This window comes from Saccopteryx bilineata, chromosome 10 (assembly GCF_036850765.1).
Source record: "Saccopteryx bilineata isolate mSacBil1 chromosome 10, mSacBil1_pri_phased_curated, whole genome shotgun sequence".
In the NCBI taxonomy this organism is placed as follows: Eukaryota; Metazoa; Chordata; class Mammalia; order Chiroptera; family Emballonuridae; genus Saccopteryx; species Saccopteryx bilineata.
Genome location: NC_089499.1, coordinates 32088782 through 32109032, shown reverse-complemented (window position 1 = coordinate 32109032; position 20251 = coordinate 32088782). Strand labels below are relative to the sequence as shown.

At 40.5% G+C, this 20251-nt stretch overlaps 1 protein-coding gene across 3 annotated transcripts in view; it reads right to left on the bottom strand.

The window, feature by feature from the left end:
* TBC1D5 (TBC1 domain family member 5) overlaps positions 1 to 20251 on the bottom strand; it is a 545405-nt gene that overhangs the window by 77229 nt on the left and 447925 nt on the right. For all 3 annotated transcript variants that reach the window (XM_066245714.1, XM_066245713.1, XM_066245715.1), the window contains one exon: positions 19803 to 19888. In XM_066245714.1, coding sequence (XP_066101811.1) covers positions 19803 to 19888 — 86 coding nt within the window. The remainder of the gene's footprint in view (positions 1 to 19802; positions 19889 to 20251) is intronic.

Genomic DNA, 20251 nt, shown 5'->3' with positions numbered 1-20251 from the left:
TCCCGCTCGCTCCGCTGCTGGCGGCTGGACCGCACCAGGCGCAGGATAATGGAGCCCCCTGGGTGTGCGGGCCAGCAGGGCGCCCTGGGCGCGTGGAATGCCCAAGGCACGCGTGCGAATGGGGCGCTCCGGGCACCGGTGGCCGCTGACCCCCACTCGCAGTGTGCGGGCCGCTGGGAACGTCAGCGGTGCTCAACCGGAGCGGCCGCTCGCGGTGGCAGTTCGGGGCAGGGGCTCGCGGGGGCTTGCGGTTCCCAAGTATATGGGCTGACTCACCACAGGCGCACTTCCTTGCGGTTTGAAAGAACGTCCCTGTGGTAGCTTCCTCCACACCCTCGTCTCTCAGATTCAAGTGATAACAGTCCTTTCGCTTTCAGTTTGTGTGGAACTCCGGAATGCTCTGAGGATAAATTTTTCTGTTTCTAGTTGATAAATTTGTTGTGATTTAGGGGAGAGCTGTCGGACGCGCTGCTCACGGCGCCATTTCCGTGACGTCACTCCTTGATAGTGCTTTGCACTGTCTGTCATACTGTATATTTTACTTTCTGGTTATTATTTGTCCACTTCCTCCAATTCCCACTAGAATAATTTCATGAAGACAAAGATTTTTGTCTCCCTGCTATATTGCCATTGCCCATTACAAAGAGGTGTTTTATAAACATTTGTTGAATGGCAGCAGTGTTACCTCTGGTGTAGACCTTCTCGCCTGCTACAGTGGAAGCGGTCCGTGCTGCTGGCCGTGGCCGGTCTCTCCTCTGGGGCTCTGGGTCCCACCTCCTCTGACCTTCTGAGATTGTTCTCCTGCATCAACATTTCCTCCTTCTCTACTGTGATCCTATTAGCACGCAACCCTGGGATGTGTGTGTGTGTACACACTGACTTCTCTAAACCCTCACTCCCTTCTTTTTTCCCCAAAAGGGTGTCTTCAGGTGCCACTGCTGCTGCTTCCATCTCTGGCTCACTAAGGTCTGGTGTGGCTTTGCCACTGCTCCGAATCCAGTCCTCAAGGTCACCAGTGACCTCTGCAGAGCCAGGGGTCCATTCTTACTTGACTGCTTCTCAGTGGCGACTAAGTCCTGTACACACTCCCCTCGCCTGCTCTCTGGCTCCCATGCTGTCAGCTCCTGTGCTGTTACTGGCAAACAGAGGACACTGAGCAAACATATGCTAAATGAATCACTGCTTCCCAAATGGTTCATGATCTTCAAGTATTTCAGGGCTAGTATCTTCTTGAAGGTAAGTTATGGTTCTAAATTATGTCAGCTGTAGGAGATTGGCCAACTCCATGACAGCACCGAAGTTTGTAGTTTTATTGTCCCAATAATAGAAGCTTATTTTCTCCCACTTTGCTTTTTCTTCATTAAAGTGTGAAACTGATAATGAAGTTTGAGGGATTCACTTAATTGGATTTAGTTAATATGAATTTTACTATCACTTCCTTCTCAGATCTACCTGGTAGCACCTACCTAGTGACTTTGCCACTTTGCCCATCACAGCTGTGCCCTGGCTTGCCATTACCAGATACGGCTCTAAAACCAACATGGAACACTGCGTTTCTTCCTGCCATAAAGTTTTCTCCAATGGTAATAGCTAATATTATGGGCTAGGTATTGGAGATTTACATTGCTATGGAGATGGACAAATCAAATTTAAAACCTGGAATTTAGCTTTATCAAAGAAAGATTTATTCATTTATAACTCAATAAAATGTGGGAAAAATCCTTTTTCAAAGGGTTCTTTTTGCATCAAGTTTAGCCTTTAAAGAACTGAGCTATTTAATGTCCTTCCATAAATTACTGAAAATACAGAAACATATATATATACATAGACACAGACAACACTGTGGTGAGAGCCAGGGGGAAAGGGTGTGGGGGTAGGTGGTGGTGGGCGAAGGGGGAGATGGGGATGGAAAGAGACTGCTTGGGTGGTGAGAGCCAGGGGGAAAGGGTGTGGGGTAGGTGGTGGTGGGCGAAGGGGGAGATGGGGATGGAAAGAGACTGCTTGGGTGGTGAGAGCTGGGGGAAAGGGTGTGGGGTAGGTGGTGGTGGGCAAAGGGGGAGATGGGGATGGAAAGAGACCGCTTGGGTGGTGAGAGCTGGGGGAAAGGGTGTGGGGGGTAGGTGGTGGTGGGCGAAGGGGGAGATGGGGATGGAAAGAGACTGCTTGGGTGGTGAGAGCTGGGGGAAAGGGTGTGGGGGGTAGGTGGTGGTGGGCGAAGGGGGAGATGGGGATGGAAAGAGACTGCTTGGGTGGTGAGAGCTGGGGGAAAGGGTGTGGGGGTAGGTGGTGGTGGGCAAAGGGGGAGATGGGGATGGACAGAGACCACTTGAGTGGTGAGAGCTGGGGAAAGGGTGTGGGGGTAGGTGGTGGTGGGCAAAGGGGGAGATGGGGATGGAAAGAGACCACTTGAGTGGTGAGAGCCAGGGGGAAAGGGTGTGGGGGTAGGTGGTGGTGGGCGAAGGGGGAGATGGGGATGGAAGGAGACCGCTTGGGGCTCTGGGTGCACGACGCGGTGTGCAGATGGTGTTTTGTTGAGTTGTGTACTTAAAACCTGTACCTCTATGAATTCAATAAATTAAAACACACACACACACACACACACACAGAAAGAAAATAATGTTTCCTAACAGAGATAAGGATATATAGAGTATAGTGATTATGCACCAGTTATTTCATGTTCAGCTACTTCCTTATGAAGGAGAGCATTCTCAATTTACAGACACGGTAGCTTAACAACAGAGAAGGCACTAAGTACATGTTTATTGAGAAAAGGAATGACTCACATTAAAAGAACTCATAAATTCTAGATTAAGAAGGCATTCACCTCTGGCACTGTATTTCTCTCAGCAGCCGACATGCACTTACATTTCTTGTGCAGTAGAAGAAAGAAGAGCTATCATGCTATTGAAGTCCTATTGCATTTTAGTTTTGCTTCTTTGCAAGTCAAGATTCATAATTCATAGATATGAAGAAGTTATATTGTTGTTACCCTTTTTTATAAACAACAATGTACTAGTCAAATTCCCATATTGCCAGTTGTAAAATTTATATGCTGATAAAAGTACTAAGAAACTGCTGGAGCATTATCAAGAGAATATAGTTAATGCATCTTCATTACCACTAATAACCATGAAAAACATATAGATCAAGCTCATGCCGAGCAATTTTTCATCTGAGTAGCTCTTAAAAGGGGATGAACAGTGTTTTCCTTTTTTGAACATTTTTTGTTTTTAACCAATTTTCCCCTCATCTACTACCCACAGCTTCAAGAATATATTCTTTTCAAAACAACCGTTGATGGTGACTCTACTTATTTTCAGATATAAACAATGATAAACCATGTACTTCTTCTACGAAAAGCATGCTATCCATAGTTTGTTTTTCAGGCATGACTATTTTTATGCTAAGCAATTTGCAACAATTATATTGCCTGTGATAAATACTATTAATTCATGTGTGCTAAATTAATGAAAATTAATGCAGTTATCAGAGATCTGACAGAGTGTGAGGTTTGGATTGGATTAAATGTGTAAACAGTATTGAAATAAATAGTAAAAGGACATTGGAATTAAGATATTAGATATCAAACCTAATGAGTAACAAATTCTATGTAATCAAAGTCTTTCATTACTATTTTTTACTATATATTATTATTAAATAAATAGTTCTAGCTAGGAGAGATTGTTTTGAAACTGCCAATAACTTACTTTTGGCATAACTTCATTTTGCAGCTTAAATCAGTAGCAAAAGCCCATTTTTCTGAAAAATCCACATATTTTTCAAAATAATTGTACCAGAACCAATTTATTTCCTTTCTACCTATAGATTTATTTTTTTAGGTCTGATATTAAGTGTGTAATGTTTGTTTATTTCTCTTTTTGCAATAAAACTTTTGTTAGATACTTGTTTATATTTTTGTCAAAGAATAACATTTCAATTGATTTTAAATTATCTTTTTCTCTACATTCTAATTTATATTTTTCTTCTTATTTTTTTTCTTGTATTCCCAAAGATGGTTGAATGCTTGGTTTGTGGATCCATCTGTTCATCTGTCCGTCCATCTATCCATCCATCCATCCATCCATCCATCCACTTATTCATTTTCTTTCTTTCCCAATAAAAGCACTGAACATTATCCATTTGCATCTGATTATAGCAATAACATACATTTTCTCTCTGACATTTTCTAAGCAGTCTGTTGACTCAATTGTTATTAGGTACATTTAAAAATTTCAGATGGTTGGGTTTGTTTGCATTTCAATATATTACCATTTTGTTTTATTGAATAAAAATAGAAGTAGCAGAGGAATGGAAGTGGGGAAATGTTTTGACTTTTCAAAAGGAATATAGACCACTAACTGGAAAATAGACTGACTTAAACAAATATCTTTACTAATTACTTAGAGAAGGTTGTAGTTTATTACAATCAGCCATTATGGTTTACTAAATACAAGTCTGGAGTGTGAAAGGCTGTTAGAATTTATCAAAGTATGTCAGTGCCAGTGGATATAACAGAGGATAATCGTGCTGAGTTATAGTTGAGCAACTGTATCTCAAATGTATTGTCAATCTCACATACCCACCCAGGGTTCTTGCTGATGATATATGTCAGACTTGGTTCACAGACCTATTTACCAGTCCTGTTTCCTAAAGTCATACTCTCTGTCAATGAGCTGTGTAACATGAGAGTTATTTAGCCATCTCTCTGGACCTAAGTTTTCTTATCTTTAAACCAAGGGGGCTGAATTATATAATAATTTGAGTCTCTTTTAGATAGAATTCTTTGATTTTGTGGCTTAAAAAAACTAAAAAAATTCTATGATTATATGATAATTTGAGTTCCTTTTGGACAGAAAATTCTATGATTTGGTGACTTACAGAATTAGGGACAAAGGCTGCAAGGACATCTAATATGTCAGCAAAATAATCAAAATTTAAAATAATATCAAGAGTCTAGCATGAGAAATGAATTAAACAGATAAAATTTAACGAAGGTAACTAAAGGTTTACACACTAAGGCTAAAAATTTTTTCAACTGTACATTACAGATAGAATAGGGAGGCAAAGATTAATATGAGTTAATATAAAAAAATAAAAGTCCCAAACATTAATATTTTGATTTGGTCTATAAGGCTAGAATGAGCCCAGAGTCACGTTTGCTCAGGAAAAACAAGATTCTTGAGTTGTATTAATACTACATGAGTGAACTTTCGGTTTCCAGAAGCTTAGAAGTCTCCTCTCTGTTTTAACAAGTAACAAACAAAAACATTGAAAACTTTTTCTTAGATTCGTAAGAGAAGTGAGGTCAGAGAGAAAACTGCTATCCCTAAATTAGAGAGACAGACCAGTAAATGCAGATAAATAACTTAGTGAAACAGAAACCCACAGGAACCAGTGCTGGGGTAGGGAAATCTGAGGTGTAGTTGACAAATTGCTAGAGGCTCAGTGTGGACAAATTTTAAGAGGTAAAAACTACAAGGGGACCCAGTTATGGGCAGGGGCAGCCCACACTTTTATGAGTTTTACCTCCTGGAGCTTTACCAGGTTCTCATAATAAATGTGTGTGTGTGTGTGGGGGGGGGGGGGGATTGTGCTTCAGGCAGGGGGAGGGGAAGAGACACCATTTTGAAAAATACCAGAGTATTCTGTTCTTCTAAACAAGGACTTGCCTCAGGAAAAACTAACCAGGGTCTAACCTGCTGGGTTTTATAAGAGCCTAATTGATCTGGGGAAAGGAAAATAACCAACCCCAGGCCATCTTAGCCCACCTAAGTTGGGGAGGGAGGCTGAGAGGCATGTGTGAGGTTTACATCCAGAGGTACAGCTTCAGTAAAACAAAGAGACCTAATCATAAGACCATAGCATAATGCTTCCTCTTCTCCTATATTACTAGAGGTCTACTTATAGCAGTTCCTTTACTCAATACATCATACCCAGCTATGAATAAAATGCAAGAAATTCTATAAAATCAAAATAGAGTTTGAAGAAACAGCAAACATCAGAATTGGACTCAGATATAGCAAGGGTTTTAGAATGATCAGACTAGAAATTTAAAACAACTATAACTATGATTAAAATGCTAAAGGATCTAATGATGAGTAGACAGCATGCATGATCAGATAAAAATTTACACAGACTGGAGGAAATTATAAGACAAAGAAATGATAGAGATACAAATACGGACACAGAAATGATGAATGTCTTTGGTGGGCTTATAAGTAGAGTGGAGGCAGCTGAAGAAAGACTCTGAGGTTGTGGATATTTTGGCAGAGATTCCCCAAACTGAAAAGCAAACAGAAAAAAGACAGAAACCACCCCCAAACAAACCCAGAACAGAATATCCAGGAACTGTGGGACAACTATAAAAAGTACAACATACACACAATGGGAATATCAGGAGGAGAAGAAAGAGAAAGGAATGGAAGAAATATACGAAACAATAATGACTGAGGATTTCCTCAAATTAATGTCAGATACAAAACCACAGATCCAGGAAGCTCAGAAAACGCCAGGCAGGATAAACACCAAAATCACTATACTTAGTCATGTCATTGTTAAACTACAGAAAATCACAGACACAGAAAAAGTCCATAAAGAAGCCAGAGAGAAAAAGCACCTTACCTATAGAGTAGTGAAGGTAAGAATCACATCCAAGTTCTCAGTAAACCATGCAAACAGGAGAATGAATATTTCAAGTGTTGAGAGACAAAAACACTACCCTGAATTCTGTACCTACAACATTATCCTTCAAAAGTAAATATATATTTATCCATATATAGTAAATCCATATTATCCTTTAATAATAAATACACATGTGACTAAAAACACTGGAGGAGTGCTTAACCTGCAGGAGTTAATTATAACTATGAGACATAGCTCTTGGTGACATTAATTTCTGGCAGAATTGAGTTTTGTGTTTAAAAAACAGAGTGAGTGGAACAGAGGGGAGGTATGAAAATTATGCTGGAAGAAGAATGGCTGAAAAAGTTGGGGAGCAAGTCACCCAGTTCCCAGCTCATCACCCCCCCCATTTCTCATCCCAGTGGTGAAAACTGTCACGAGGGAAAGCATGGCTTTAAAAAGTGAGATGAGTTGCATAAATTGCAAAAAACGACAGAAGACAGTTAAACACGTGACACAGAAAATCCTTTCTAATGATTTCACAGGCTCTGATCAAAATGGTAAGTGCTCCATTACTTATAAGTAGAAAAGGCAAAATCATCTCCAGACACCCAGGCTTCTTAATCCTGCCACAGTGAGAGGCAAGGTTAAAGAAAAGCCCCTTCTAGCTCTTGGAGTGTATAACCTGCTGTGTCAAAAGGCTTCTCACCATCACATTCATTACACTGTGGAGAAGAAAGGACCAATACGAGGCCTGGCCACTAGTGTAGGCCTCTGAGGAATGCTGACCCAACCCCATCTTCAGATGTAGCGGTCTGTTTACCTGGCTGTCTTATTTCTACTCTCAGTTTCTATTTGTTCTTTCTGCCCCTCCTTTCTTCTCTATGTTCATCTTTCTTCTGAGACACAGTTTCTCCAGTTCTCTCCTTTCCTTTCTATCATACCTCTCCTATTCTACCATTTTCTCACCTCAATCTATCCATACTTTATTCCACCATAAAAACATACATAATTTATTTTAAATTTATTTTCTGAAGTGCAAAAAGTAGTTGTAAAAATATACATATGATAAATGTAAATATGTGACCTTGGTTTTTGGATAGAAACACTATCTCTGCATTCCTGCATTTTTCCAGCCTGCATGCATCCTGACCGGGATCCACCTGGCAAGCCCACTAGGGGGCAATGCTCTGCCCATCTGGGCCACTGCTTCATTGCTCAGCAACCAAGCCATTTTTTTAGCACCTGAAGCAGAGGCCACAGATCCATCCTCAGAGCTTGAGGTCACCTTGCTCGAACCAATTGAGCCATGGTGGTGGGAGGAGAACAGAGGGGGGGGAGGGAGGGAGAGAGGGGGAGGGGTAGAGAAGCAGATGGTCACTTCTCCTGTGTGACCTGACTGGGAATCAAAACTGGGATATCCACACGCTGGGCCAGTGCTCTGCCAGAGCCAACCAGCCAGGGCCAGGCATCAGTTTTTAAATTAGAAATTTAAAGCAGTTATCAGGGTTACAGCACAGTACTTTTCATGATGATTCTAGTAGCTGAGCTAATATTCATGGTGTATTTCTACTTACAAATTCTATATGTGAAGGCTTCAAATTATATAAAATGAATTTTCCAATTTTTAAAAATTCTTTAACTTTGAAGGTGAGTGTATCAAATTTGCTTCAATGAAAGACACGTATATCTAATTCTAATATTTTTGCTATACTGTGAGGTGTCTGCTATCTTAGAAAACAAACTCAGACCACATCTCAAGAAAATAAGCTTGCCATCACTTATTCCTTAGGAGTATGACTTTCCAGTGAAAGAGACTATGATTATTTTGCATGTGGCAGGTAAATCTTTGTTGATGGGATGGAATCTTGTTAGGAATAAAAAGGCTGGCCCTGATGAGTGGGTGGATATAAGCTAGACTGTGGGGCTTACCTAATTGGGTCTGAACACAATTCATAACACTACTTACTACCACAGCAAATAATAAGCAATTATGCATTAATCATGGCACACAAAATTATTGGATAAACTCTCTAAGACATAACGATAGAAGTATCAAAGTTTCTATTTCTAGAGTGGTAGTTTTCAACTAATTTATTTTCTGACCCAATGTGTCTGAGGGCTAGGACTCTGTCCCGAGAGGAACTGCGGTTCATAACAGCAGAGTCTTCAGAGGGTTAGGGATTCTCTGGCCTAGGAGAACACATCAGAACAGAAGAGCATATAACTCAGATGCCCACCTGCTGGGTACTTTTGCCTTCTGTACCTCTTCCTTCACTTTGAGAATCATTATATATATATATCTTGACAGTTAGTTGGAGAGGACAACTGGAAACTTAAACCTGGTTTTTCCTAGATGCCAACCTCTTTCCTTTCCTGATTTTGATCTGAATCCTTGTGTCATATATATTGTAATTATGAGTATAACAGCTTTTCTGTGTTCTGTGAGTCCCACTGAATCACTGAAGCTGAGGGTAGTCTTGGGGATGAATCCTCAACAATGAAGACTAAGGGTAGGCAAATATTTCCTAAATAGGAAACAAAATGCACTGACCATAAAAGAAAAAATGAAAAAGTGAACGTCACTGAAATAAATATTTTCTGCTCATAAAAAGAAAGCATTAAGGAAAAGAATAAGTAAGCCACACACTGGAGAATAATATTTGCAGTATGGATATTTCACAGACTCTTATCCGGAATATAGAAAGAATTCCTACAAATCAAGAATAAACAGACAAACAAACCATGAAATACAGGCAAAATATTTGAACAAACATTTGCAAAAATGATATGCAAATCACCAACATGCTATGAAAAGATGCTCAATATTATTAGTCACCAGGAAAATGAAGATTAAACCACAAAGAGATACCATGTTCATATTAAGTAGAATGGAGAAAATAAAAAAGACTGACAATAGCAAACGTTGACAAGGATGTATAGCCATTAGAACCCCCATAAGTTCTGGATGGTAGTGGAGAAAGGTATAAATATGTTTTAAAAACAGTTTAGTAGTTTCTTATAAAGTTAAACATATATATATATCTGATAAAACAATTTAATTTCTAAGAGTTTCCTCAAGAGAAAGAAAAATATATATCCACAAACAATAATAACAAGAACAAATAACATCATTAAAACACCTGTACAAGAATGTTTTTTAGCAGCCTTATTTATAACACTCCAAATCTGGAAATAACCCAGTATTTATCAGCAAGAGAATAGATAAGTAACTTGAGGAGGTATATTCATATAACAAAATACAACTCAACAACCTACAGGGAGGAGCTAATGATAAATACAATAATGTGAATGAATTAATAAATACAAAGTCAACAACATGAATGAATTAATAAATACAATAACATGGATAGTCAACAACATGAATGAATTATAAAAACATGCTGAGCAAAAAAAAGAAAAACTAGATGACATGAAAGAGTGTGTATTGTACGGTTTCATTTATGGGAAACTCAAGAAAAGGCAAAACAAATATTGGTAATAGAAATCAGAAAGTGGTTGCCTCAGGATGAAGGGCTGGAACTGATTGTGAAAAGACACGAGGGAATTTTTGAGTGAAAGAAAAATTCACTCCAGATATATTGTTTTGAATGGTGGTTACATGGGTATATATAACTGTCAGAACTCCTCAAACTAAACACTTAAGATTTGTGTACTACCCTGACCAGGCGGTGGCACAGTGGATAGAGTGTCGGACTAGAACGCAGAGGACCCAGGTTTGAGACCCCGAGGTTGCTGGCTTGAGCATGGGCTCATCTGGCTTGAGTGCGGGCTCACCAGTTTGAGCGTGGGGTTGTTGGTTTGAGTGTGGGATCTTAGATATGACCCCATGGTCACTGGCTTGAGCCCAAAGGTCACTGGCTTGAGCCCAAGGTTGCTGGCTTGAGCAAGGGGTCACTCACTCTGCAGTCCCCCGGTCAAGGCACATATGAGAAAGCAATCAATGAACAACTAAGGAGACTAAGGAGCTGCAATGAAGAATTGATGTTTCTCATCTCTCTCCCTTCCTGTCTGTCTGTCCCTATCTGTCCCTCTGCCTCTCTCTGTCACATACAAACACAAAAAGATTTGTGTAGTATGTACAAATTATACATAATTTTTTTAAAAAGGAGAAAGAGGCCCTGACTGGGTGGTTCAGTGGATAGAACATTGTCCTGGCATGCTGAGGTCGTAGATCGATCCCTGTTTAGGACACATAGGAGAAGCAACTAATGAGTATACAACTAACTGGAACAACTAAGCAGAACAATGAGTTGATGCTTCTCTCTGTCACCTCTGTCTCCCCCCCCCCCTCTCTTTCTGTCTCAAATCAATGGAAAAATTAAAAAAAAAAATCTCTTTACTCTGCATTAGATAGGAGATAGAGTGTTACCACTTTACTTAAATTGGTTGGGAATTAACAACTCTCTTAAATACAATAGAAAGAGCACTTCAGACATAAATGTGTAATGTGTTCATAGTACTCTTAGTTATTTGACCACAAAAATATTAGAAAATTATATTTATACAAAAATCAGTGTTTTTTGCAATTCTTATTAGCTAATTAACTACTAATACTGATATCCATGGATTTCTTGGCTACATGGCTTTGAGAATATTATTAGGATAGTCTTTCTTTACCATATTTTAGCAATAAAATACCTCTGAAAATAGGCAGTCATATGTAAGTAAATATAATAAAGCTTAATTTAAAACATCTTGTTGATCATTTAAAATGGTCAGGCCATATAAAAGGGAAATTTTCCAGGAAAATTTTATCATGCCTTTTAGCTATTAAAAACTGTATTTATTGCCTGACTGGGTGGTGGCGCAGTGGATAGAGCATCAGCCTGGGATGCGGAAGACCCAGGTTCGAGACCCCGAGGTTGCCAGCTTGAGCGAGGGCTCATCTGGTTTGAGCAAAAGCTCACCAGCTTGAGGCCAAGGTTGCTGGCTCGAGCAAGGGGTTATTTGGTCTGCTGAAGGCCTGCAGTCAAGGCACATATGAGAAAGCAATCAATGAACAATTAAGGTGTTGCAACGTGCAATGAAAAACTAATGATTGATGTTTCTCATCTCTCCGTTCCTGTCTGTCTGTCCCTGTCTATCCCTCTCTCTGACTCTCTCTCTGTAAAAACAAACAAAAAACAAAACAACTCCCCCCCAAAAAACTATATTTATTTATTCAGTCATTAAACTAAGTATTTACTGAATATTATAAACAGTGCCAGGTACTGTGTTAGATCCTAGGAGTATGAAGACTCTAAGACTAGATGCTGACATTAATGATAAGTTATTCTACATTTGAAGCAAAAATGCATTGTGTCAGTCCATGACACGTGACTTTGTTCTGTGTGCCAGGTACTGAGAAAACAGCAATGAAGGCATGTGGTCCTGCTCTCACAAAGCTCATATTCTAGCATAAGATTACAACTGTGGTGGCGCAGTGGATAAAGCGTCAACCTGGAATGCTGAGGTAGCCGGTTCGAAACCCTGGGCTTGTCTGGTCAAGACACATACAGGAAACAACTACTATGAGTTGATGCTTCCTGCTTCTCCTCTCCACTTTCTCTCTCTCTCCTCCCTCTAAAAATAAAGAAAAAAATCTCAAAGAAAAAAAAAGATTACAACTGTGGGAGCCACTCCTCGTGGGATCCTGCACTTTCCGTGGCACTCTCGGGAGGCCAGGCCCTGAGAGGAGCACTCCTACGCTGAGGCAGATCCTGATCCCACGATCCTGATCCCACAGACAGACGGAGAATTACTAGCCACCAGGACTTCCTGTGTTAAGAATAGACTGGATGCCATCAGTCCTTAGTCACAGAGAGCTCAGCGGAGGAATGTGAGATACATCTTCAGAGCCCAGGGAACCCTCCTTGTTAGAATCTTCTTTCCCTGATGCCTGGCTTCCTCTTAGATCCCATGCAGAGGCCTACCTGCCAGAATGATAATCCTGGGATCTGTCATCATTGATATCAATTAAGCTGTTGACACTAAGCTCTGCCATGGAGCAGAGGAAAGCTGGGGATGTCAGCACAGAGGATGTTATTGCTGATCTGCTGACTGGAGAGATCAGGATCTAAGCTCGGGCTCTTCCAGCTCTATCAAGGCCTAACTCAATCAAACGAAACACCTAATTTTGGTGATATGAAATTGCTTGAGCAAGTCACAAAACCAACTGTCATGGAGCCTGCAGAAAGGCCCTGCTAGATAAAGTGATCTGCTCTCGAGGCCCTGCTAATGGCTCAGGGCCATTACCTCTCACCTCTGCTGAGCAGAGAGATCACACATTTTGAGAAGTGGTGTTGTGTCATTTTCAAAACAGAAAATCCAGGAATGTTCTGGAATAAAGAAGGTATGTCATTTTATCTATAAGATCGCGGTATTTAAAAACTATGAAATTCTATTTCGTAATTACTCAATCGGGCATTTTAGTAGTCACAGATTCCCAAATAAATTAGATGGGTCTTTCTGAAGACTGGTCACAAATTAGATGCATTTAATTTTTTTATAGCAGCAATTTCTGGTTATTTAAGGACAAAATTGGAACAAGACTTGAGCATTAAATTGTGGTTCTGAGCTCTAACGTTGAATGAATAAGAAAATGTCAATTCCCATTTTAAAAAAGAAATTTGCAAGTAAGTAAAATCAGAGCACAGCGAATATTACCCACACAAGTAATGGAAAATCTACCACTAAAATACCTAGGCACTTGCTTTTAAAGACTTAATTATAGCAATCTATGGTAAAGCAGAGAAATCAGGCTTCTTGATTTCTAGAGATATTCTTATCCTTAAAATCACATGTCATCTCTGCATCCTCACCCCTTATTTGCATAAGCAACACCAGTAGAAGTCCAATGCCATAGAAGGAGCAGGTATTAGTTCCCTGCTTCCCAGGTGTCTGCTTGTCTCTTGTCTATCCTCTGTTTACAGACCACTTAAGGAGGTCTCCCACAAGGCCCTGGCCCGTTGGCTCTGCAGTAGAACATTGGCCCCACGTGTGGAAGTCCCAGGTTCGATTCCCGGCCAGGGCACACAGGAGAGGCACCCATCTGTTTCTCCACTGTCCCCCCTCTCCTTTCTCTCTATCTCTCTCTTCCCCTCCTGCAGTCAAGGCTCCATTAGAGCAAAGTTGGCCCAGGTGCTGACGACGGCTCCATGGCCTCCACCTCAGGTGCTAGAATGGCTCTGTTTGCAATGAAGCAATGCCCCAGAGGGGCAGAGCATCACCCCCTAGTGGGCATGCCGTGTGGATCCCAGTTGGGCACATGCCTCTCCACTTCTCACTTCAGAAAAATACAAAAAGAAAAAAGGAGGTCCTCCACTAGATCCCCCTGTACCATCCCCACATCTCATCTTGCTACTCAGTGACAGCCCCAAGGTCCCAACATTTTAATAAGACTCTGAACAGCTAGGAAAGTAGCTGCAAGGCTCATTATGGTTGAAGGGCATCTGATAAACTTCTGAGGAATAAGGGCTACGTATAGAATTGGAAGATTTCTTGGTTAAAATGATCAAGTATTTCTCAATTTACACTCCTTCAATTGTTGACTAAGGGTATCCATGCACTTCACCAGTGTTACCTCATTCATTCATTCATTCATTTACTCATTCAAAACTACTTTATTGAGGGACAGCTGACATCTGTGAAACCATCAGCACAATCTATACCATAAACATATCCATTATGTCCAGAAGTTTCTTCCCACCCTTATTCCATTTTTAAAATGTATTTCATTTTATTTTTCTGTAATATATTTAAAATAAGATCTATGCTCCTTGGGGATTTTTAAGTGTATAACATGGTGTTGTTTAATATTCTGCACAGTAGATCTCTAAGACTTCATCATCTCTGGCTCCTGTTTTTAATTTGCTAATTTGAAAGGTGAAAATGGTACCTTATTGGCATTTTAATTTGCATTTCTTTGACTAATTATGAGTTTGAATAGCCTTTTAAATGTTTATTTGCTGACTGTAATTCTTTTTTCACTGAGTACCCACTATATTCTAGTCATTATTTTAGGTGTTAGGGACATAACAGTTAATAAGACAAACAGAGAGAGTTTATATCAGTGCAAGAAACAAATGCTAAAAACAAACAAAAAACCCAATACTTTTAAAAAATATGCTAAAAATACCATTTTGTGCTTTAAAAAATACAAAAATCAGTAAGAAAGCAAAGGGACAGAGGACAGGGGTCCATTCTTTCAGCTGGCGCAGTCAGAGAGGTGTTTATGAAGAGATGTATCTGAAAAGAGGCTGAGGAGCACGTGTGTCACGTGGACCCTTGCGGGAGAATCGGAAGGAGAAGCAGGCTCAGCGCTCCTGAAGTAGAAGCGTGTTTGAGTGCTGGAGGACCCGCAGCAGGCCAGTGCGCAGGTCAGGGAACCCCAGGGAAGTGGTGGGAGCAAATGGGGATGGAGCCACAGCAGCGCGTGTTTGAGTGCTGAAGGACCCTCAGCAGGCCAGTGCGCTGGTCAGGGAACCCCAGGGAAGTGGTGGGAGCAAATGGGGATGGAGCCACAGCAGAGTGTGTTTGAGTGCTGGAGGACCCGCAGCAGGCCAGTGCGCTGGTCAGGGAACCCCAGGGAAGTGGTGGGAGCAAATGGGGATGGAGCCACAGCAGCGCGTGTTTGAGTGCTGGAGGACCCGCAGCAGGCCAGTGCGCTGGTCAGGGAACCCCAGGGAAGTGGTGGGAGCAAATGGGGATGGAGCCACAGCAGGAGGCTGAACCTTGAGGGCCCCCTTGTGGGCCACTGAAAAGGCCTTGGATTTTATCGGAAAGTTCCGGGAAGTCACTGAGGACTTGAGTAGTGCAGTGCTGTGATCTGACTCACACTGATGTGGCTATTGGGTGGAAGGGAGGAGGAGAAATACAGAGAGACTGGGAGGCCATGGCAGGGCAGTGAGCAACGATGTGGGGACTCGGTATCAGCAGGAGGTGGAAGACAGTGATGTGTTTCAGGACACACTTTGAAGAGGATCTGCTGACGGACTTGAGGTGTGATGTGAGGAAAAGAGAAGGAGTCAAGGGTAGTTCTAAGATGATCAACTGGGTTGTGTTACTACTGTGATGGAGAAACTGCAGGAATAACAGGTTTGTGGAGGTAGAATCAAGAGCTTTGTTTAAAAAATACCAAATTTGAGATGCATACTGGACATCTAAGAGGAAATACTGAAAGAGTAGTGGTTGTATAAGTCTAGAGTTCAAGGGAAGAGGTCAAACTGAGATGTAAATGAAGAACCTTTCAGTCAGAAATGGTATTGAAAGTCATGAACCTGGGTTGAGATCCTCTACAGAGTGCGTATAGAGGAAAAAGAAGACTGGAGGGTGTTCCAGCCTTTCTGGGCTGAATCTGACAAAGCATATAATGGGGTAGAATGGCTACTGAGACCGGATCCTGTGTTTCTCACTGAACCAAATCCTTTATACATGAACGATATTATAGTTTCCCCATTACTTCCAATACAAATATTTCCCCGATTTTCTGTTTGCCTTTGATTCAGTTTATTTTTTTGACATACCTACTTAAAAATAGTGGTACAGTAAGTTCACCAGTCATTCCGTTTGTGGATTCTTCTATTTTTAAGGTTAAAGGGTGGGGGGGAGGGGACAGGATGAAAGAAAGTGAAGGAAATAGCCAAAAACATCTATATCTATATATAAATGATATATATAGACATAGATATAGATATATAGATCATCTTATCTATATATATGATGAGATATCTATATCTATATCTATCTATCTATCTATATATATATATATATCACACAGACACAGTCAACAGGCCGGTGATGGCTAGAGGGAAAGGTGGGTGGGGGCTGGGCAAGGAGGGGGAATGGGACAGAAAGAGACGTTACTGGGGGGAGGCACACAATGCAGTGGGCAAAGGGCGGTTTGCTAAATTTGTGCATTTGAAGCTGTATGATTTTTTTGTAAACCAATGTGCCAATAAAGAAAAAAAAAGGCCTTCTAGTAACTAGAGCGGTCACACAGACACTTGCATTTTATTTGTTTGCTCTGTTTGAGTGCACTTCGTGGTACGGCTTTAAGTTGATACCTTTTTTAGATTACTATTTTTAAATGAGTTTATTGGGGTGGCATTGGTTAATAAGATTATATAGATTTCAGGTGTACAATTTGATGATACCTTTTTAAAAGATTCATCAAGTTTCTTAATGCCAGTCATTGATTCTTCCCTTGCTTGCTGGTCTGTGTTTTCTTCCTCACATTGTATGTTTCATTTGGTTCAATTTTAATTTTAAGCTTCGAAATTACAACTAAGGTGATGAAAAAGTTTCTCTACAATAGTCAAAATAATATACTTTTTTATTTTTATTCAATGAGAGGAGGGGAGGCAGAGAGACAGATTACCACATGCACCCCAAACAGGATCCACCAGGCAAGCCCACTAGGGGATGATGCTCTGCCCATCTGGGGCATTGCTCCGTTGTTCAGCAACTGAGCTCTTCTTAGCGTCTGAGGTGGAGGCCATGGAGCCATCCTCAGCACCCAGGGGCCAACTCTAATCGAGCCATGGCTATAGGAGGGGAAGAGAGAAAGAAAGAGAGAGAGAGAGAGAGAGAGAGAAGTGAGAAGGGGAGGGGTGGAGAAGCAGATGGGCACTTCTCCTGTGTGCCCTGACTGGGAAACAAATCCCGGACATCCACACACCAGGCAGACACTCTACCACTGAGCCAACCAGCCAGGGTCAAAATAATATACTTGGTATAAGAATCTCAGTGAGCTTACAAGGAGATACATAACACAAAACCAACCTGTTTTCAGAATAAAAGTTCAGAGACAAAAAGTTAAATATAAGAAAGAAAAACATGAAGGGGAGACAAGAAAGGGTACAGTCCATTTCCTTTTTTTGAAAAAAAAAGTACATGTTGAAAAATATAAAAAAAGAATACATGTATACATACAACAAATATTTGTTAAATACCTTCCCAATGTCAATCATTACCCTAGATATCATTTTAGTGGTAAAACAGGGGCATAGATTTTAGTCGGGATATTGGGGAGACAGATGCTATGTTCACCGAGAAAGAACATAACTTCAATTACATAGTAATAAATGCTATGAAGAAAAGGGGTAGACAGTGACTCGGGGAGGAGAAGACAACAGGTGGTTAAGAGTGCTCTGACAAGACTGGGCTGAGCCCTGAGCCATGAAGAGGCCAGGAAAGGTGATGGGAGGGATTCCACAGGAAGAGGAAAGTGCAAAGGTCCCAAGCAAAGCACATCATGGGAGTGCAGAAAGGGGAGGGCAGAAGGAGACAAGGTCAAAGAGAGAAGGCCTGGGTGAAGAAGACTGGACTATCAATGGTAATAGGAAGCCTTGGGGGTGTGGGGGTTAAGTGGGGGGTGTGATGTAATCTACCGTCAATTAAGAGTTCTTTGGCTATTGGGTGAAACTAATATGGGGGGGGGGCAGGGAAGATAGGAAAGAGAAGAAGGGACTCCAGTTAGAAAGATTTTGTATACAGGAAATACCTAAAATACTTTTTTATTTTAAACATAATGAATTGAAATACTTGACATCAGGGAAGAAATACAAGTAACTAGACTAAGATTCCTGAGGGCAGGAATTTTTGTCTGGTTGGTTCACTGCATAGCTCTCCAATGCCTAGCACAATGAGTCTGGCATGCACTACAAATTTGTTAAATAAAATAAACACAGTGACTATGGGGAAGCGCCTTTTATTTGCAAAACAAGAATCAGATGAAATGAACATTCAGAAAAGGACTTCAGAGAAGCCTCCTGGGCTATAAAACTGGTCTCGTAATTACACTGTACATCAAAATACAAGGCAGATTTCAATCAAAGGTGGGTAATTTAAAAATAACAAGTTTAAATTCTGCCACTTTATTTATTTAGTATTTTTCTGAAGCTAGAAACGGGGAGAGACAGTCAGACAGACTCCCGCATGCGCCCGACCGGGATCCACCCGGCATGCCCACCAGGGGGCGACGCTCTGCCCACCAGGGGGCGATGCTCTGCCCCTCTGGGGCGTTGCTCTGCCAAGACCAGAGCCACTCTAGTGCCTGGGGCAGAGGCCAAGCAACCATCCCCAGCGCCCGGCCATCTTTGCTCCAATGGAGCCTTGGCTGCGGGAGAGGAAGAGAGAGACAGAGAGGAAGGAGAGGGGGAGGGGTGGAGAAGCAGATGGGCGCTTCTCCTGTGTGCCCTGGCAGGGAATCGAACCCGGGACTTCTACACGCCAGGCCGACGCTCTACCACTGAGCCAACCGGCCAGGGCTCCGCCACTTTATTGTAAACTTCTCACCCCTTAGTTAGACTATGAGTTCCCATGTGCCAGGAATATGTCTACTTTGAACCTCGCCACGTAAGAGCAGAACACACTGTGGTTGCGTACTCCATAAATGCACACTGAGCTTTCATTGGACTCCTTAAGAAAAGCTAGCGCACAGGCAAAATGTTTAAGAAAGAAAATGTGGACAACTTGGCAACATTCATCATTACTAACATTTTAGTCTCCTAGAGTAAACTTTGAAATTATATTCTAATTTGAGATGGTTGTGGTTTGACAAGGTAACTCTTGAGACATCTGAGTACAGTATTATGAAAGTAGAAAACTGTTCATCAACCCTTTATGCCAATGTTAATTTCTTTTAAAAGTAGGATTTTAATGTTTTTTAATTCCTACAGTGACCCTTAAAATTTCTATGTATGTAATCACAAATGCACACATAAGATGCATTTGTAAGCTTATTGTGTAGTTCTAAAGACAGTTGGGAAAATCAATTTTAATTTTGTTACTGAAATAATTTAAAAATATATTATAGAACTGCCTCTTTTCAATCAAGAGCAAGGATCTAGAAAGAGATTATATAAGTAGGCACACTTTATTTAGGTTTTTAGTGTTAAAGAAATGAAGTTGCCTAACTTCAAATTGTAACAAGTATTATTATATTTATTTAGTTTTTCGTCTCACTACTGACATCAATGTATATCATTTTTTTACATCTTTAAAAAAATTCAGATTAAAAACACTTGGATAATTTATTTAACAAAGATTCATTATATGCATTAACTACTGATATGCTAAAAACTGGAAAATTATTTTCAGCAAATGTGCAATATTTCCTGATGATCTTTGAGAATATCTTTGTGATTTACAATTTCCATCAGAGAAAGAGGACTTACCGGCTTTTATTCATGAGGTCTGCGCCCCGTGCTTTGTAATAATCTAAATTTGAATGGAATTGATAAGTCACTGGTCTTGGATTTCTCTATAGAAAAAAAAAAAAGAATAAATTAAAGTGTATACAACTATTTGAATGATATGTTAACATATAAAAGAACAAAATGATTATTTTTATATCCTTTCAGAAAAATATACATAAAATAATGAAGTTTAATAATTAGTGTGCTTAGGTTTTTGCTTTAATTGTTGAAGTTTTGCCTTAACTTATCTTAGTCCTGGCTAAAGACTGAAATTGTTTGAATGTATTTTTTTTTGTCTCATAGTTCTCATAGATTTATTCCCATCATTAGATTTATTTTTGATGATTTTGGTCACTTTTAATATAACTTTCCAAAAAAAAAAAAAAAAAGATAAAATTACAACAAAACTGAAAATTACATGACATTTA